This window comes from Microcaecilia unicolor, chromosome 2, assembly GCF_901765095.1.
Source record: "Microcaecilia unicolor chromosome 2, aMicUni1.1, whole genome shotgun sequence".
In the NCBI taxonomy this organism is placed as follows: Eukaryota; Metazoa; Chordata; class Amphibia; order Gymnophiona; family Siphonopidae; genus Microcaecilia; species Microcaecilia unicolor.
Window position 1 is genome coordinate 75,441,815 of NC_044032.1, and position 20,877 is coordinate 75,462,691.

The 20,877-nt window shown below is 43.3% G+C and overlaps 1 protein-coding gene across 2 annotated transcripts in view; it reads left to right on the forward strand.

Annotated features, from left to right (window-relative positions):
* The window catches only part of WDR70 (WD repeat domain 70), a 596,086-nt gene that overhangs the window by 568,061 nt on the left and 7,148 nt on the right, over positions 1-20,877 (forward strand). For both annotated transcript variants that reach the window (XM_030193048.1, XM_030193049.1), the window contains exons 15-17: positions 785-864; positions 3,762-3,878; positions 9,957-10,119. In XM_030193048.1, coding sequence (XP_030048908.1) covers positions 785-864; positions 3,762-3,878; positions 9,957-10,119 — 360 coding nt within the window. The remainder of the gene's footprint in view (positions 1-784; positions 865-3,761; positions 3,879-9,956; positions 10,120-20,877) is intronic.

Genomic DNA, 20,877 nt, shown 5'->3' on the forward strand with positions numbered 1-20,877 from the left:
ATTCCAGGTATCTACTACCCTTCTGTTAAATAGTATTTCCTGCTTTTGTTTTATGTTTTCTCTCCTTACAAATTCATTTCATGTCCTTTAGATCTTTAGTCTTTCTATTTTTGGAAAAAGATTGTTTTGCTGCTTAATACCTTTCAAGAATTTAAATGTCTATATCATGTCTCCCCTGTACCTTCTCTTCTCATACATCTTCTGGCATAGACCCCATACCATTTTGGTTGCTTTTCTCTGAATAGCTTTATGCTTTTTGAAAGATACTGTCTCCAAAACTGAGTACTTCAAATTCAGTTTCACCAACGACTTGTAGAGGGGCATTATCACCTTCTTTTTTTTCTTCCTATTGTGCCCCTCTCTTATGTAGCCAAGCATTCTTCTGACTTTGGCCATCACTGTGTCACATTGTTTTGCCACATTGAGATTCTGAGACACCATCACCCCGAGGTCCTTTTCTTGGTCCATGCATATTAGCTCTCACCTCCTATCACATACAGCTCCTTTGGATTTCTGCACCTGAAGCATTAGCCCAAGCTTCTAATTTTTGTAAATCACTTCTCATGCTTTCCACTCTCTCCAGGGTGTCCACTCTGTAGCTATTCTGTGTCACCTTCAAAAAGGCATACTTGTCATTCTAAGCCTTTGGCAATATCGTTCATATATATATTGAACAGAATCAGCCTTGAGGCTCTCCATTAATCATCTTTCTTTCTAGTGAATACGTATTATCCTGATTGAACTATTTCCTGTTATTAAAAAAAAAACTATTTTTTTCCAACAGGGGAGCAAAATTGTGTGTTGTTAAAACGAAACGGAAAGCTAAACAGGCAGAGACTCTTACCCAGAATTATATTATAACACGTAAGTAATTAAGTTGGTTTTGCACATAACTGTGAAATTATTTGTCAGAACTGCTTTAGAATTTGTTTTTTCACCAGATTCTATGAAAGTTTGATTCACCCAAATCAATTTGACTTTGAGATGATAGATATGAAGAAACCATAAAAGTAGGTAGTTTTAAAAATATTTTCATCTTTTGCAGATCAGACCGAAATTGCTCAATTTGATAGTTCAGGTCGGCAAGTTGTCTCTGAAAAGCTTCAATGGATATCTTTGCCTTAAGTCCCTCACTGATGGTATCAGTTTCTATTTTTATGGATGCAGAAATCTCAGTTGTTTTATCAATAATGAGGACCATTAGATCTAACAAACATTTATTCAAAATTCCCGCCCATTTCTGTAAAAAAGTCCTTATCTAGGAATAATTTGGGTTCCTTCGAAATCCTTAGACCGCGTGAAATAAGTTCTTTCCTAGTTTGAAGCATTTTAGCGGGGACTGACACCACATGCTAACCACTGTATTTTTGATTGTGGAAATTTTGTGAATAGTGTATGTTCAAGCGATTAGTTATTTCCACACCCAACTTGTTTAATTTAATAAAAGGTACATAGGTACACATATTGCTTTTATAAAACAATTTTGGAGAGTATTTTAAATCATAAAAGAATAATATTGGATTCATAAATTGAATGTGAATGTGGAGGCAAAGGGCCACTGCATAAAGTACTATAGACCACATTGTATGCTCCTGTATAACAAAGGTATATAGGATTGTAATACATGACAGCAGACTTTAGCCGATCTCATCTTTCATGCAGAGGAATGTTGTCTAATAGGTCTCGGCCTTGTATCCAGACAAGAGAACGCAACCAAGGGTGCCAATGTACCAGAATAACAATGTTGTTGTCAGTACTGACATAATGGCCAGACTAGTGAAGTACCTTTGGAAATTCCCTTGCAGCTGGAGAGGCGCTGTTGTTGGAAAAACACTGTACATTGTCATGAAACCTGTCTCCCAGTCAAGGTGAACCCCTTCAAAGTGGTACCTGTGAGACAATATTTTGACCCCTCAAAGTCATAAACGTTTGGTTAAACAAAGTTATTTGGCATTGACAAGGCCAGAATGCACGACACTAACCCAGCTGGAGCTTGTGATTTCTGCAGTACCCACTAAAACTGCTCCAGGGACCTGCGTGTGCTGTCATGGACCTCAATATGACATCTGAGGCTGGCACGACATATTTTTAAAGATGTTTTTTGAGGGTGGGAGGGGGTTAGTGACCACTGGGGGAGTAACGGGAGGTCATCCTCGATTCTCTCCAGTGGTCATCTGGTCATTTCATGCACCTTTTTGTGCCTTATTCGTAAGAAAAACACGACCGGGTGAAAACGTCCAAGTGTTCGTCAGGGACATCCTTGTTTTTTTCGATTATGGGTCAAGGACATCTAAGTGTTAGTCCCGCCCAAGTCCAACCTTTGCTACGCCTCCGGCACGCCCCCTTGAACTTTGGATGTCCTTGCGACAGACTGCAGTTGGAGACGTCCAAAATCGGGTTTCGATTATACCGATTTGGACGACTCTGGGAGAAGGACGTCCATCTTCCGTTTTTGTCTCTTCGCTGCCTACAATGGCATTGACTGAAGAAGCATTTGAACAGGTGGCAGAGGTCTTCTTGTTAAGTGGTGACAGAACTCTGAAAGTATCATTTTACTTTAAAGTACTGAGAACCGATCTACCACCTCTTAGCTTCCAAAAATCATTCAGAAGCTTGGACTACAGATTTAGACACACTAATTACAGAGGACATATTGCAACAACTCTTATGTAAACCTTTGGTAAAATTGATTTCTACAGGATATCGGGAACAACTATATAAATTTCTCTACAGTGCTTATATATCTCCATGAAGAGCATTCTTAATGGAGATAACACAGAGTAATCAATGTTTGAAATGTATGGGTAAGAACACAACTCTAGGCCACATGTTTTGGGCATGCCCAGCAATCCAACATTTATGGACTGAGGTTTCATTAAAGATTCAGCAAATTCTTTAGTTACATCTCCCACTATCAGCGACAATCTATTTATTTGACTGTTATAGCACTGCAGCACCTAAATCAAATAAGACAACACAACCTATCCTGCATTATTTGCTCTTAGTAACTTGGAGAGCAATTTTGTTACAATGGTTAAGTTATACTGCACCCACACGAACTCAGTGGTTCAATTTACTGTATGAAGTGATGATTATGGAACATCATAAAGCAGGCTGGAGGAAATTCCAGCAAATCTGGGAAGTCCTGTGGGCAGTATTACCACCCAGGGCACACAGTTGGATTTTAAATAGGTGATCTGCACTTAATGCATGACTCTTAACAATCGTGTATACTTTCAGGCTTGGATAAGAAACCACCAAGCGTGGAGGTCTAGTTTATTGTTTACTAGAAGGAGGGAATGTGTGAGGAAAGGGATGGTGGGAATCTGGAGGGGACAAAATGTAATTGTTTATTTTATTGTTTCATTGTCATCTTTTCTTTAATAAACATATATTCAAAAAAATTGCCTCCCCAAAAATTGATCTGACTATATCGTTAAGTACAAATGAGAGGAGGGACAATGGAGATCAACTTGCATTTAAGGCAATGCAACAGGAATTAAATTGAGCAGCATGATGGGCCTTCCAGTGCAATCTTGGTTTGGGTTTCATTGCTAAATCCTGTTCAGCTTGCATTCATTGTAACCTACAGATCCAGTGTTTAACTGATGTGCTACCTTTCTTGTAAGCACTTTATTCAACCTTGCCAGTCTGCATGGCAGCTCCCATTGACTTTTAAGGCCAAATGAATTTCCCATGTGGTTCTTGATTTGCTAAAGTAATATTTGGACTGTAATATTGATTTTCTTTATTTTTTAAAGCTCATGCTCTTCCAATGTTCCGTGAACCACGTCAGCGAAGTACAAGAAAACAACTGGAAAAGGATCGACTGGATCCTTTGAAATCTCATAAGCCCGAGCCTCCAGTTGCAGGGCCAGGTATGCACTTTACTGAAATCATTTAAAGGTTTTATAGAAACTTCATTATTATTTATTATGAATTCTGATTTTTTAAGTAAATGTGAAATACAAAACCTTAGTCCCTTATACATTGGGCCCTTTTAAAGAGGTGCAGCAGGACTAACTATGTGCACCCAATTGGTACTACCAGCGGGGTAATGCGTGTGCCTGGTGGTAATTCCAATTTTGGTGCTCATCGAATCCTATGGTAGAAAGTAATTTTCTATTTTCTACCACGGGGGGCTTTTCTGGTGGTAACCGGCAGCATGCCAACTTTGGCATGCTACATGGTTACCGTTTGGGTAGTGTGTGAGCCCTTACCGCTAGGTCAATGGGTGGCGGTAAGGGCTCAGGCCATGAATAGGCTTGCTAGTTTTAATATTAGCAGAGGCCCATTTCCCTGGCCATTAAAAAAATAGCCTTTTTCCCAGCCATGGTAAAAAAATGGCACATCGTGCTCCTAAAAGACGCACCCACAGTACCACAGTCCACATTTTACCGTAGCTTTGTAAAGGGACCCCCTAGGTAAATTAGACAAACAGATATGTCAGTTATTTAGCTGCATCTGGTACTTTGTTTCAGAAGCCGAAGATGTCCACCTATATATACTGAAAATAACTACTTTTCCTTCTTTAAAAGTCATATGCAGTGATGTCTCTGCATTAAATTCATCAAAGTGATAATCTCTGTTGTTTTCCGTGATGCTTCTTAATCCCTGAAGAGAACAATCTTCACTTTTATTTTGCTTGTACCTTGAAGAGCTGCTTGTCCTTCATAGATATTCAGATAGCAAAATAACCACCTAATACAATCATCTGTGTTGTATTAAGTACATTTGTTTTGCTTTTGTTATTGGGAAGGGGGAGGAGAGAGACTTGAGGAATGGTTGGTTGAGTAGTCTTCTCTTACTCCTTTGGGCTTTCATTTGGATTTGGCCCATGCAAAAATTATGCAGCATGTTTATTAAAAGAAGCAAGTTTTTTATTTATAAAAATGTATATACCGCTTTCCTGAGAAATCATTCAAAACAACTTATAAATCTGTCCTCCCCATATAAAATCTCTGGATTGGTTACCAATCAACTCTTGATGTGTTTCTAAAATGTTGCTACTATTATTTAAGGCCTTGCATTTGGGTAGCACTTGTATTCTGCATTGCTTTATAGGTTCAAGGCAGATCATGTAAAGAAGAAAAGTACAATATTTTTAAAAAATGCTTCCATACATAATAAGCATAACCAGTTCAAAATACAAAACAGAAAATTAAAAAAAATTGTAGTAAATATTAAAACTATAGAAAGCAAATTGAAATCGTACATTCATTTCAGAAAATAACCAAGTAAGTAATTTTTGAAAAACAATTTAACTCTGATCACAAATAGTCTGTTGGTTGGTTACAAAAAATTATCCAGATAACTTCATATTAGGCAAGAATATTCAGCTATGGTGACTTAACCAGTTTTTGAATATCTAGTTAAAATAATGACTGAATATTGTCTCCATGAATTTTAAGTTTGAAGAAGGAATGAAAGGCTGCAGGGAAGGGAAAATGGGAATAAGGAAAAGATGAAAGACAGATGGAAGTGAAAGAAGGATGATTAAAAGAGAGTATGAAGGAAAAAGGAGAGGCTGTATGAAAAAGAGAGGGAATAGGACGACTAGCTGGGACAAAGGGAGGGGGGGATAATAATTAAAGGGGGAAGGATTCAGAGAGGTTAAACTTCATTGTATGAAGTACAGTAGAAACAAGTGAGAGGAAAATAGCCAATTTCTGAAATGGGAGAGTGGCTGTAGTGAAAGCAGGTCTGGCAGAGGTGAGAGAGCCAAGAGAAACGAAGGAGAATGATAGAAAGAAAAAAGTGAAAAGAATTACAAAATAATGAACGAAATTGGAAAAGTGTATCCCATCATCTACAAAAAATGTTCAGTCCATTTTATATTCTGACCAATTTAAGCATCAGCCTTTTCTGGGCAGAGAACAATAAACAAGATTCAAACTTATATAAAATAATAAAGCATTATTCAACAATCTGTAATCTAAAAATCATAAGGCTCATATGGCTTTGAAAATAAATCTGCAGATCTGTTAATTCAATAAACCTCTTTTAAAAGAAATTCATTGCATTAACAGGCTGATTACTTTGCATGTTAGAGCTCTTCCGGTAGTTCCTAACATGCTACTGTCAGCACAGAGATATAAAGGAGCAAATTTCAAAACTGCTGGCATTACTACTACTACTACTATTTAGCATTTCTATAGCGCTACAAGGCATACGCAGCGCTGCACAAACATAGAAGAAAGACAGTCCCTGCTCAAAGAGCTTACAATCTAATAGACAAAAAATAAATAAAGTAAGCAAATCAAATCAATTAATGTGAACGGGAAGGAAGAGAGGAAGGTAGGTGGAGGCGAGTGGTTACAAGTGGTTACGAGTCAAAAGCAATGTTAAAGAGGTGGGCTTTCAGTCTAGATTTAAAGGTGTCCAAGGATGGGGCAAGACGTAGGGGCTCAGGAAGTTTATTCCAGGCGTAGGGTGCAGCGAGACAGAAGGCGCGAAGTCTGGAGTTGGCAGTAGTGGAGAAGGGAACAGATAAGAAGGATTTATCCATGGAGCGGAGTGCACGGGAAGGGGTGTAGGGAAGGACGAGTGTGGAGAGATACTGGGGAGCAGCAGAGTGAATACATTTATAGGTTAGTAGAAGAAGTTTGAACAGGATGCGAAAACGGATAGGGAGCCAGTGAAGGGTCTTGAGGAGAGGGGTAGTATAAGTAAAGCGACCCTGGCGGAAGATGAGACGGGCAGCAGAGTTTTGAACCGACTGGAGAGGGGAGAGGTGACTAAGTGGGAGGCCAGCAAGAAGCAGATTGCAGTAGTCTAAACGAGAGGTGACAAGGGTGTGGACGAGGGTTTTGGTAGAGTGCTCGGAAAGAAAGGGGCGGATTTTACGGATGTTGTAAAGAAAGAAACGATAGGTCTTGGCGGTCTGCTGGATATGAGCAGAGAAGGAGAGAGAAGAGTCAAAGATGACCCCAAGGTTTCGAGCTGAGGAGACAGGGAGAATGAGAGAGCCATCAACAGAAATAGAAAACGGGGGGAGCGGGGAGGTGGGTTTGGGGGGGAAAATGAGAAGCTCGGTTTTGGTCATATTTAATTTCAGGTGGCGTTGAGACATCCAGGCAGCAATGTCAGACAAGCACGCTGAAACTTTGGTTTGGATGCAAGGTGAGATATCAGGGGTAGAAAGGTAGATTTGGGAGTCATCAGCATAGAGATGGTAGGAAAAGCCATGGAATGAGATTAATGAACCAAGGGAAGAAGTGTAGATAGAAAAGAGGAGGGGACCAAGAACAGAACCCTGAGGTATGCCGACAGGCAGAGGGATAGAAGTAGAAGAGGATCCACCAGAGTGAACACTAAAGGTGCGGAGGGAGAGGTAGGAAGAGAACCAGGAAAGGACAGAGCCCTGGAATCCAAGTGAGGACAGAGTATCGAGAAGTATGCTGTGATCGACAGTGTCAAAAGCAGCGGAAAGATCAAGAAGAATGAGGATGGAATATTGACCTCTGGATTTAGCCAGTAATAGGTCATTGGAGACTTTAGTAAGCGCAGTTTCGGTTGAGTGGAGAGGGCGAAAACCAGATTGTAATGGGTCAAGAATAGCATGTGAGGAGAGAAAATCAAGGCAGCGGCGGTGAACAGCACGCTCAAGTAATTTGGAGAGAAAAGGAAGGAGGGAGATGGGTCGGTAATTAGAGGGACAAGTAGGGTCAAGTGAAGGCTTCTTAAGGAGAGGTGTGACCACAGCATGTTTAAAGGCAGCAGGGACAGTCGCAGTGGAAAGTGAGAGGTTGAGAATGTGACAGATAAAAGGAATAAGAGTAGGAGAGATGGCATTAAGAAGGTGGGTGGGAATGGGATCAGAGGAACAGGTGGTACATTTTGAAGAAGAAAGGAGAAGTGTAGTTTCCTCAATAGTAACTTCAGGAAAGGAGGAAAGGGAATGAGGGGAAGGAGAGAGAGGGGAACGGACTAGTGGGGGAGAGCTGGTGAGGTAGAGAAAGCAAGGTTTATCTTTTGAACCTTGTTGTGAAAGAATTCAGCAAGGGTCTGAGGAGATAATGAAGGGGGAGTTGGGGGAGGGGGCACCTTGAGGAGAGAGTTCAATGTGGTGAAGAGAAGTCGAGGATTAGAGCCAAGAGAGTTGGTCAGTTGGATATAATAATCCTGTTTGGCACGTAAAAGAGCAGATTGGAAAGAGGTCAGCATGAACTTAAAGTGTAAGAAATCAGCAAGGGCCCGAGATTTCCGCCAGAGGCGTTCGGTGGAGCGGGTACAGGAACGTAGGTAGCGGATATTAGAAGTCAGCCAAGGTTGGGGTTTTGTACGCCTTACAGGGCGGGTCATCAAAGGTGCAAGAGTGTCTAAGGCAGAGGATAGAGTATTGTTGTAAGAAGAAACAGCCTCGTTGACAGACGTGGATGGTGCCACAGTAGAGAGGAGGTTTGAAACATGGGAGGATAGAGATGAAGGGTCAATATCGTGAAGATTCCTAGATAAATTAGATAGGATAGGACGGGACTGGGAGGGAGGAGATTTAAGTGTGAAAGTTATAAGATGGTGATCAGAGGAGGGATGATCAGAGGCAAGGAAACTAGAAGGTGAACAGTTGGAGGAGAAGATGAGATCAAGACAGTGACCATTTTGATGAGTGGGGGAGGTGGAGCATAGTTGGAGATTAAAGGACGACGTTAAAGCGAGTAACTTGGAAATATAAGAGTTGGAAGGATCATTAGCAGGAATATTAAAGTCACCAAGGATGAGAGAGGGGGAGGAAGGATCATGGAAGAAGGCTAGCCAGGCGTCAAAGTCACTGAGAAAGGATGAAAGGGACTTATCAGGGGGACGATAAATGACCGCTATTCGAAGAGGCAGAGGACAGAAAAGGTGGATAGAGTGGACTTCAAAGGAGGAAAAACAGTGAGATTGAGGTGGAAGAAGGGGTTGAAATCTGGAGGAGGGAGAGAGAAGTAGTCCAACACCGCCCCCACGGCCAGCAGGGCGAGGAGTATGTGAAAATAGATAACCGCCATGGCACAGGGCTGCGACTGAAGCAGAGTCATCAGGGCAGAGCATTGCTTGAAAGTCCATGGGTACTTGTTACCTGTGGGCTTTATCCCATGTTTCAAAGGGAATGTAAACATATACTTTAACTTTAAAAATGAGCAAGAATTCAGTGTACCCCCAAAAATATGCGTCTGCTTTTTCTTCCAAATTTGGAAATGCTATCTACCTGCGTTACCTTTCTCCCATGAACTAAGCATATTTCCTGTAGCACTTCTTCCTAATGCAGCTAAAGCTACTATTGTAGTAACATGTATGCTTTTAGGATTTGTTAAGGTTGGAGACTTTTCTGACATTCCTTCTACCCAAATAAGTGGCTTTTGAAAATAAATTAATCCCCCCCCCCCCCCCAAACCACAAATCCCATTCTGTTGTTTCCTAGGGACTAGGTATGTCTGAACAATTTGCTGTTAAAATATAACCTGGCAGACTGCAACCTGGTTTGAGTTTGATGGAAAATGCAGATTTTTTTTCTCCCAAATCTGCTGGGTAAATTTGTCAAGCTGTTTTTTCCCCCACTGGTTCTGTGGAAAATCCCAAGATGATTTAACAGTGGGCATTTACTTTGGATTTTCTGAAGATATGCAATAGATGATTGTGGATTCCATTTGAATTTTGCTGTAAATAGGGAATATTGTTCTCTAAAATGGGTTCTTTGAATTGCAGACCTGCAGATTTTCTGGAGTTTGTTAAGCCAGATAAAGATGCTCTTTTACTGTTCTTTTAAAAGCCCTGGGAGGGGCCCACTTAGAGAGAGAGAGGGTATTTTACTGCAGAACAACACATTTATGTGTTTTCCACAATACAGTTTACTCTATTGCTTGAGGATTAATAATAAAATGAAATGAAAGTACAATAGCACAAAGATTTGATGTATAAATTGTTAAGTCTAATGAAGTAGGTCTGTATGATGGTCTTTCCCTTGTATGTCATAGGTCGTGGTGGCCGTGTTGGAACTCATGGAGGTACCTTATCTTCCTTTATTGTTAAGAATATTGCACTGGATAAGACTGATGATAGCAACCCTCGAGAGGCCATTTTACGTCATGCAAAGGATGCTGAGGCTAACCCATATTGGGTTGCTCCAGCATATTCCAGGTAAAAACAGGATGTAGTTGAAGTGGCCATTTCCTTATGCAAGAACAGTGTTTTCTTGTAATTTTCTTGTTATAGGTTTGGGATATTGGAAGATGATTTTGTAAGTAGAATTTATTAAAGCTTGTGAAGTTTCAAGTAGGTTGCAGGTATCCATAATCTGTTTACTACTCAATTTAATCTGAAGAAGAAGGGTTACCTTTGAAAGCTGATCAAAAAATGTATTGTTATTCCAATAAAAAAGGTATCATCTTATTTTTTTTCTATGTTTTACTTTATTTGTATTTATTACCTTTAAAAATGGACTAACATGGCTACCATATCACTGTACTCAATTTGACAAATTTTGAGACTTTGTGTAAAATGAGTATTGTAATGTAAGGCTTTTAGTTTAAAGCTATGAACATTTGAAAACATTTATTTTTAATGCTTTTTTTAATCATCTTTACTATTGAAAATCATACTGGCTCATTGAGCACCAGTCATGGTTCAGTGGGGCTAAGCTGCAGTTCAGCTAGCTTAGAAGCTTAAAACACTTACGGTATCACAGAGAACAGACATTGTTGAACATAGTAAATGATGGCAGATAAAGACCAGTTGTTCTGTTCAGTCTGTCCGGCCTACAGTCCTCCATTGGTTCTTCAACAGTTAGAACAGGTAATCATTCAAATTCCCAAGTTTCAGTCAGCATCACTCCCCCCCCCCCCCCCCCCCCCCCCCCCCCGGCCATTCAGATGTCTTTTATTCAACCTCTCAATCCTGTTTCTACCACTACATTTTAAATTTGCCCTAGTCATAATGTTCAAGCTGTGTCACCATGCTGGTCTCCACTATCTGGTTCACTGATTGTCATTGTTTTGTTTGATTCTTACAAAACAATACTTATGCCCAACTACCAAGTTCTGCAACAATCCACACAGCCACCAAAATCTGTAAAATTGTTGTTCAAAAATATCTGGCCTCCCTATTCTCATTGATGTTTAGGTTTTAACAGCTGTGCCTCCATGCAGTTTGCCCTAGGTTTCTTGGACGTGTAATGCATCCGTATCACTGCTGTTAGGGTTGTGACCAATGCTGAAACATAGAAAATGATGGCAGATAAAGATCATAATTCAGCAGTTCCCAAACTGTGGTTGTGACTCCAAATGGGGTCATAAAATCCTCATTTGGGATAATGAGTACATTTACATATGAGGAGAAAAAACCCCAGAGTCAGCACTGCGTGGCAAAGTGAGCATGCACTTTTCTAACTAGCATGTGTAGCACATGTAGAGTCAGTTACTCTCTGTCCATCTAGTGCAGGGATTCTCAACCCAGTCCTTGGGATACACCTAGCCAGTCAGGTATTCAGATAAATTTTCATGTTTAACCTGCATTCTATTCATATTCATTGTGGATATTCTGAAAACCTGACTGGCTAGGTGTGTGCTGAGAACCCCTGCTCTAGTGTCTGCTCCTAATTAGCAGCTCAGAAGGACCAGAAAGTAAATGCCACTTACCATTGCCAGCCTACATCTACTTTCACTTCTCTCACCAAATGATCATGCCGCTGTCCCAGACTTCTCCTGCGGCTGATCATTCTATAGTCTCAGGCCTCCCCTGCCACCAGTTATTTTGCATTCCTGAGCTGCCTCTGTTTCTGATTATGTTGTGGTCTTCGGCCTGGCCTTCCCTGCAGCCAATTGTGCTGCAGTCACAGGATTTCCTTGATGCTGATCCTTCCACTGACCTAGGCCTCCCTTGTAGTAGATAATGCTTCGATCCTGGGCTTCTTCTGACAACCACCAGCATCAGCTCTTGCCGTCTTTTCCTTCCTCCTTCCCTCCCCCTCATGATCAGTGTGCTGCTGCGGCTAAGAAAGCAAATAGAATGTTAGGTATTAATAGGAAAGGAATGGAAAACAAAAATGAGGATGTTATAATGCCTTTGTATCGCTCCATGGTGCGACCGCACCTCGAATATTGTGTTCAATTCTGGTCACCACGTCTCAAAAAAGATATGGTGGAATTAGAAAAGGTGCAGAGAAGGGCGACGAAAATGATAAAGAGGATGGGACGACTTCCCTATAAGGAAAGGCTAAAGCGGCTAGGGCTCTTCAGCTTGGAGAAAAGGCAGCTGAGGGGAGATATGATAGAGGTCTATAAAATAATGAGTGGAGTTGAACGGGTAGATGTGAAGCATCTGTTCACGCTTTCCAAAAATACTAGGACTAGGGGTCATGCGATTAAGCTACAATGTAGTAAATTTAAAACGAATTGGAGAAAATCTTTCTTCACTCAACGTGTAATTAAACTCTGGAATTCGTTGCCAGAGAATGTGGTAAAGGTGGTTAGCTTAGCGGAGTTTTAAAAAGGTTTGGATGGCTTCCTAAAGGAAAAGTCCATTGACCGTTATTAAATGAACTTGGGGAAAATCCACTATTTCTGGGATAAGAAGTATACAATGTTTTGTACATTTTTGGGATCCTGCCGGGTATTTGTGATCTGGATTGACCACTGTTGGAAACAGGATGCTGGGCTCGATGGACCTTTGGTCTTTCACAGTATGGCAATACTTATGTACTTATCAACACTAAGGCAGCAGGAGAAGGAGATCATCTAAGTCATCCCTGTTCTTTTCTCCTTCCTGCCTGCTTTGATTAGCAGTACTGAAAAAGAGACTGGCAGGGGAGAGGGTTGAAAATGATTGGTTATGAGCCTGGGTGGGGAAGGAGTGAAAATAAAGGGATGAACGTGTAAGTGGGGGGGGGGGGGGGGTGGTGGTAGCCTTCGAGGTAGCCATGGTAAATGGATGAATGTTAGAGGCTATGAGGGAAGAGTGATGCAGCAAGTTTGGAGGATAATATTGAAGGAATTAGTGATGGGATATTAATGCTCAGGGATTCAAAGAGCACCTCCTGTGTTTTGGTGCTGTATTTAGGGACTGGGTAAAAGCCAGGTTTCCTAGATCTACCTGATTCAGTCTATAACACCTTTTTTCCTGTCCTCTGCTCAGCCATGTCCCTGGATCCTCTGTTACTGAGGCCAAACCCTGCTTTGCGCTGGCTTTTCTTGCTCAGGAACGTAAGCATTTTGTTATCTTCATATTAAAGTTGGATCTGGAGGTCTCTGATCCTGCTTTGTGCTGCCTCTGAACTTCCCCAGGCAGGTTGAGTTTTAGCAATAAAGTCAGTTCTAGAGGAGACTTTCACATTCACCTTTAATGTGAAGAAAAAATGCCAAGATTCCTAGGCGGAAAACTGGGACATAGCAGGACCTCACTGAGATAGCAGAGATCCAAGGATGTTGGCTGACTGGTTAAAAGTTTGATCCTTTATTGAAGCCTGATTTAAGCTGATATAGACTGGATCTGATGGATCTGGGGTATCCATATTTTATCTGCTTCCCTATATGCATGTTTTATTGCTGTTAGTGCTTGAGAGTGGGGGTAATGTTGATCAGTTCTGTTGTGTTCCCCTATCCTTCCCCTGATTTACTTGCATTCAGATTGATGGACCTGGTTGGGCAAGAGGTGGTTTATGTTTGTAATGGGTATAAATGTTCGGAATATTAACATATATATGCCTAGGAGTCCACTTACATACGTATATTCTAGTATGCTGTCTAACTGCTGTTCATTAAACACCCACCTAATGTACATGGCATGTCTTTGCGGAATGTATTTAAACACTGTGGCTGGAGACACTTTGTCCACAATTTTTCAACATTTCATGGGTATCCAGATTATTAATTTAATTGTGGGTTTTATTTTGGAGTAGAAAGTGAGCTTGTATTTTGCTTCCTACTGTAGAGAATGCATTTTTCGCAGAGGACAAGAAGGCCTGTTTATTCTCACAAATGGGTGACACCGACCCGCGTCGCCTGGTCCATGACTTATGACTAGCCAGTGGCGTAGCCAGACTGCCAATTTTGGATGGGCCTGAACCTAAAGTGGGTGGGCACAAAATTTTCTCTCTACCCCCCTTCCCCAGCAAAATTTAGTCACACTAATCAGATGCATTTGTCACACAGGGGTAAAGTGCTGCTTTTCAGTGCATCAGGTTTCAGAAAATAATTTATTTAATAGCCTAACACCCTTTTCAATGAGCTTTCAGAGGCCAAAACCTCCTGCCTCAGGTCAGTATAATGCTGTTATGGTATCCTCTCCTGACCTAAGGAAGGAAGTATTGGTCTCTGAAACTTTATTAACATAGGTACCATATTACTTTATCCTAAACTAAAAATAAAATTATTTTCTTTACCTTTGTTGTATGACCATTTACTTTTTCTCATTGTGTTGCTCCCAGTCTCTAGATTCTGCTTTCCTTCGTCTTTCTCTTGCCAGGGTTTCCTGTCCATTCATCACCTATGGCTTTTTCATCTTTTCCTCACCCTTGTTGTCCACATGCCCCTTCCTCTTATTCTCCAGTCTTTCCCTACTCTGTCCTCTCCCTCTTTCCATCCGGCAGCTCCCCTCTTTCTCTCCCCATCCTTCCAGTGTCTCCCCTCTTTCTTTTGCATCCAGCGTCTCCTTTTTCTCCCTACCCTTCTATCCAGTGTCTTCCCTCTTTCTCTCCTCATCCTTCCACCCATCTACCCTCTCTCCTGATCCTTCCATCTAGTGTCTCTATCTCCCCTCTCCTTCCATCCAGTGTCTCTCTATATCTCTACCCTTTTCTGTTCAGTCTCCCCTCTCTCTCCATATCCTTCCAGTCTCTCCCCTTTCTCTCTGCATCTTTTCATCCATCTCCCCTCTTTCTCTCCCTATCCTCCCATGTCCAGCAGCTCTCTCCCCTCCAGTCCCTTCTTCCTCTTTCTCCCTTGTCCAGCAACTCTCCAGCCCCTTCCTCCTCTCCCTCCCATGTCCAGCAGCTCTCTCCCTTCCATCCAATCCCCTCCTCCTCTCCATCCCATGTCCAGCAGCTCTCTCCCTTCCCTCTAGTCCCTTCTTCCTCTTCCTCCCTTGTCCAGCAGCTCTCCAGCCCCTTCCTCCTCTCCCTCCCATGACAAGTAGCTCTCTACCTTCCCTCAAGTCCCTCCCCCCTCTCCCTCCCATGTCCCAGCAGCTCTCTCCCTTCCCTCCAGTCCCTTCTTCCTCTCCCTCCCATGTCCCAGTAGCTCTCTACCTTCCCTCAAGTCCCTTCCTCCTCTCCCTCCCATGTCCCAGCAACTCTCTCCCTTCCCTCCAGTCCCTTCTTCCTCTCCCTCCCATGTCCCAGTAGCTCTCTCTCCCTTCCCTCCAGTCCCTGCTTCCTCTCCCTCCCATGTCCAGTAGCTCTCTCCCTTCCCTCAAGTACCTTCCTCCTCTCCCTCCCATGTCCCAGTAGCTCTCTCCCTTCCCTCCAGTCCCTTCTTCCTCTCCCTCCCATGTCCCAGTAGCTCTCTCCCTTCCCTCCAGTCCCTTCTTCCTCTCACTCCCATGTCCAATAGCTCTCTACCTTCCCTCAAGTCCCTTCCCCCTCTCCCTCCCATGTCCCAGCAGCTCTCTCCCTTCCCTCCAGTCCCTTCTTCCTCTCCCTCCCATGTCCAGTAGCTCTCTCCCTTCCCTCAAGTCCCTTCCTCCTCTCCCTCCCATGTCCCAGCAGCCCAGCCACTTTCCCTCCAGGCCCGCCCATCCACATCCTTCGTGCGCTGTCGCTGCCCTTTTGTCCCACGGAGGCAGCGTTCAGCGTTTCCTTCCTGCCCTGTCTTCTCCCCAGGCTCCGCTGCATCGGTCCCTGCAAGTGGAATCCTTCTCCTTTTCGGCTGTCGTGCTGCGCTGCCATACACACAGGCAGCTTCGCTCTCCCCCACTGCGTTCATCCGGCCCTAAACAGGAAGTGCATCAGAGAGGGCCAGATGGACGCGGCAGAGAGGAGCAAAGCTGCCTGTGTGAATGGCAGCGCAGCGCGATGGCCGAAAAGGAGAAGGATTCCAAATTTCTACTTGCAGGGACCGATGCAGCGGAGCTTGGGGATAAGACAGGGCAGGATGGAAACACTGAACGCTGCCTCCGCGGGACAAAAGGGCAGCGACAGCGTGCGAAGGATGTGGATGGGCGGACCTGGAGGGAAAATGGGTGGGCCTGGGCCCATCCAGGCCCACCCGTGGCTACGCCCCTGTGACTAGCATAAGTAGAGCTTTGTAGAGCATGAGACACGCTGTACCACACATGTGTGAGTGCCTTCCCAGTCTCCTCAGTTCTTTTTCTACTGCGGTGAGGAGAGGGTGTGGGTTTTTTTTTACTGTCTCCTCACTTTGCTCAGTCCAAAGAGCTTTTTTTTTGTGCCTTTCGGCAATTTTTTGTGTTCCCACTTGTGGAACCCCCATTTTTCCCTCTTTCCTTTATTTCTTAGTTTTTTTTATTGCCCAGTTTTAAGTTTCTTTTCTTTTCTGTTGTCATCCGGCCGTTTTTAGGCCTTGACTTCAGCTGGGTTTTTCCCTTGCCCCTCTTTCAGGCACCATCACTTCATTTAATTTAGCTGAGGAAGTTTTTCCTTCCATGGCCACGAAGGTTTGCAGTGGCTTTAAGTGCTGTACCTGGTGCAATCGGACGATCTCTTGTAAGACACCCATTCTTGCTGTCTTCAATGTCGTGGGTCCAACCATAGCCCGGCTAACTTTGTACTCTGCCTTCGTGTAAAGAAGAAGACCCAGGTTTCCAGAGAGGCTCAAAGAGAGGATTTTTGGAGCCCAGTCCGATTCCTCGACTTTAGCATCGGCATTGAGGTCAGAGGCGTCTGCATCGACATCGAGCATTGCACTGGCATCGTGAGTGTCTGTAAGCATGACTGCTGCTAGACCTTTGGACACTAAGTGCAGTGAAGCATCGAGTGAGTCTCCACCTGCCTCAATGCCTCCTGCTATGTAGGGCCCCCGGGACTGTCCAGGATGTTGTCCTCATTGGCACTGAGGAACCTCGAAGGGCAAAGGCCAAGAAGCACCGGCATTGATCGCCCTTGACTCATGGTGCCAGGAGCTCCAGGGCATCAAAGGATTTGGCACCCAAGAAGCATCAGCTCCAAGAGGACCACTCCCCTCTATATAGAAGGTTCCGATGTGTTGGTCTCCCAGCAGCCAATACCCAGCTCCCGCATCAACCCCATCAGCTCTGCAACCTGCGCCAGCACCCCAGCCTTTCCTGGTGTTGGCCCTCAATGAGCACATCCAAGTCATGCTTCCTGAGCTGCTGGATGTCCTTTTGCAATGGTGTGCATCTGCGTTGGGGGTGCTTGCACCTACCCTACCTCTCGTTGGAGCCCCACTTGGCCCTCAGCCTGTGGTGCGGCCTCCAACTTTGATGCCGCATGCGGCTCTGCTGTCAACTGCCACCCAAGCTGGCACTCCCTCAACATCAGTGGAGGAAGCTTCGCTGGAGTCAAGGTGGGATCCCGCTTCTCATTGCCAGTATCAATATTGTCTAACACTGAGGAGGGAGTGCTCATGGGATTCAGAGGAGGATCCAAGGTATTTTTTTCTCAAATGAGTCCTATGGAATTCCCTCTGAAACCTCCCCTCCACCTAAAAGGAGAAAGTCTCCTCCAGAGAGCCTTTCATTCCCTTCTTTTGTCAAGGAAATGGCTGTGGAAGTCCTCGTTTGAAATTGGGAGTCCCCTCTGTCGGTCCCAGTCATGCCCAAGAAGATCAGTACTATATACTGGATCCACAGTACACCTGGTATTGATAAGCCTCAGTTGCCTAACAATTCCATGGAATCCATTCTAAAAAGAGCCAGAAGTTCTAGAGACTGTCTTGGTGCCCCCAGGCAGAGAAGCTAGGACTTTGGATTCTTTTAGGAGGAAGATGTTCCACTCTATGCTCATGTCACATATCCTGTCTTACCAGCTCTTCACGAGTGTTTGCTTGCGGGACTCGGTGCACAAGATGCTTGACTTAGCTGACTCTCTCCCACTGGAGCAGGCTGAGTCACTTTACCAGTTGGCCAAGCATCAGAAGACATGTCGAAAGTTCTTGGCCAGGGGTACTTATGACACCTTTGATGTGGCGTCCAGGATCTCTGCCCAAAGTATAGCAATGTGCAGACTTTTATTGCTACGTGTTTCTGACTTGGAACAGTTGGTTCAGCGAGGTGGTGGATGCCCCATGCTGGGGGGGGGGGGGGGGAATAACCTTTTTGGAGAGAAGGTTGAAGAGGTTGCAGACCAGATCAAGAAACATACTGATACCATCTCTTCTCTCTCCTGCCGAACGCCTTCTGCATTTGCCTCCACATCTAGGAGGTCCTTTGGCAAGTCGAGGAGGGACCCTTATTTCTCTTAGAGGCATAGGTACGCCTCCTCTTCTCACCAGCCTGTTCAGGCTCAGCCCCTGCTGCTCCCCAGTCAAAGCCCATATCTTTCCCCATATCTCTTACTAATGTCCTACTCTATGTAATTATGTCATCTCTGTAATACTTTGTTCCATACTTTGTGTTATACATTGTTCCATACTTTTATTATCTCTGTGATACTTTGTATCATACTTTGTATGCCGCACTGAACCTGTTATCGAGCGGGAAAGAGCAGGGTATAAATGCCACAAATAAATAAATAAAGCAGGGGACGGGTTTTTGACTGGCTGCAGCAGAGCATAGCTGCAATACCAGTGTCCATTCTGGACGACTTGCTGGTTGGGGGGAGGCTGAAATTTTTTCACGAAAGGTGGCCCCTAGTAACTTCCAACTAGTGGGTTCTCCAAATAGTCTGTCTCGGATATGCCCTCAGTTGGTCTCAGAAACCACCAAATTGCCCACCAAGAGCTCTTTCATTCAGCACTCAACATAAGCAGGTACTTGCAGAGGAACTCTCAGCCCTTCTGAAGGCCCATGCAGTTGGACCTGTTCCACCAGGGGAAGAAGGGTGGTGATACTTTTCTAGGTACTTCCTTGTGCAGAAGAAAACGGGGGGTGGGGGTGCATCCCATCCTAGACCTAAGGGCCCTGAACAAACTCCTGCTCAAAGAAAAATTCAGAATGGTTACCATAGGCAGTCGATGACTCAGCAGTTTGGGGAGACTGAAATGAACAGGGCTAGGGTCAAGTATAGGTGTGGCTAGGGTGGTTATGGGGTGGAGTACAACAGAATGGAGAAAGTTAAAATCCTTGGAGTGGGGCATAACACCTGTGTGAACAGTAAAAGGACAGTGGGACACTTTAGAGCACAGCATGGAACGAGTCCTTTACTATGTGGCTCTGGTACAACTGTATCAGCTGTCTCCCCAGTACTTCTGTTACTGATGATATTGTGCACACAGAATATATTCCAGAAATTATACGCCAAAAAATATAAATAATGCACCACATTAATACAACATATTAACAGAACAATATTTGAAGTATTCTGGAAATATATGCAAGTACTTTAACACTTGACTCCCAGACATACCTAGCTCCCTAGTCCGGCATCTTCCTGTTCATCAAGTGAGCAGTGATGTTCAGCAGTACTGTAACAGAAATCTTGTGGTTAATGGCAACCATAAAATGATTTGCCTATCAGTTTTTTTGGCAGGTTGTCAAATGGCCACTAGGATTCAGATCTGCCAGACTTTAGTTTATTATTGAGTTAACAAACATGTTTGTAATATGTTTTATCAGTATTAGTCTGAGAACCAGGGAAGCCAGGGTTCAAATCCCACTGCCACTCCTTGAGATCATGAACAAGCTGCTTAACCTTCCTTGGCCTCAGGTACAAACAGATTGTAAGCCCTCCAGAGACAGGACAATATCTACTGTATATGAATTGAGCTACAGCTGAAAGAGGCATGAGCTAAATCCAAATCCACAATCCAATACCGGCATACTGTGAAGTAATAATAATAAAAAAAAATCCTACAAAATCACTCCTGACCTATAAAGCAACTCTACCATACCATAACAGTATTAACTTCCAGGGGTCACAAAAAAAGGGCCTTCCTAGGAAAAGGCAGCCCCATAAGCATTACAGTAGGCAACAGAACATCATTACACCTAATGGAAAACTAAACAAGCTAGATTAGTACAGATCAATCCTACACAGACTCAATACTAACAGAATACCCGGCCTATTTCAAACACAGGTAAACCCTCTAGTATAGAATAAATAAGCACAAACGAAAAATAGAAATATGTAGTCAAAAATTAAACTGAACCCCCCAAAAGCTACACTCTGCATTTGGTGCAACACCAGAGAAATAGAGCAGATAGTCCATTTGCTACATTATAATACATACAATGAAAACAGAAAATAACTTTACAGTTTTTCACTAGTTTTCAGAGGCCAAAACATCCTTCCTCAATTTAGAACAAGCATAACAGCAGTATACTGTCCCGACCTGAAAGTGGTGGTTTTGGCCTCTGAAAGTTAGTCAAAAAATAAATTTAGTCCAATAAAAAGGTGTCACCTTATTTTCCTTTTTGTCTTTTATTTACGTTTATTAACTTTTTTAAATGGACTAACACAGCAACCACATTACTTCATCCTAAAAAGTAAAATTCTGTTTTTTACCTTTCCTGTGTGGCCGTTTAAATTTTTTTGTGTTGGCCCGTCTCTGGTTACTTCTTTCCTGTCTTCTTTTAACTCTTTCCAAGTGTCTCCTTTTTTCTGTTCTGTCTTCTTTGCCTACTCCACTACATCCAACTCCAGCACTGATCTGTTCTTTTCAACTTTCTTCCATTTTTTCTGCCAATCCATTCAGATTTCATTCATGTTTTCCAGATTTTAATCTCCCTCTTTTTACTATGTCTGCCTACAGCTAACTCTTTCCTCTCTCCCCCTTCCATCCAACATATTCTCTCTCTGCTCCTGCATTCCAGCATCTCTTCTCCCTC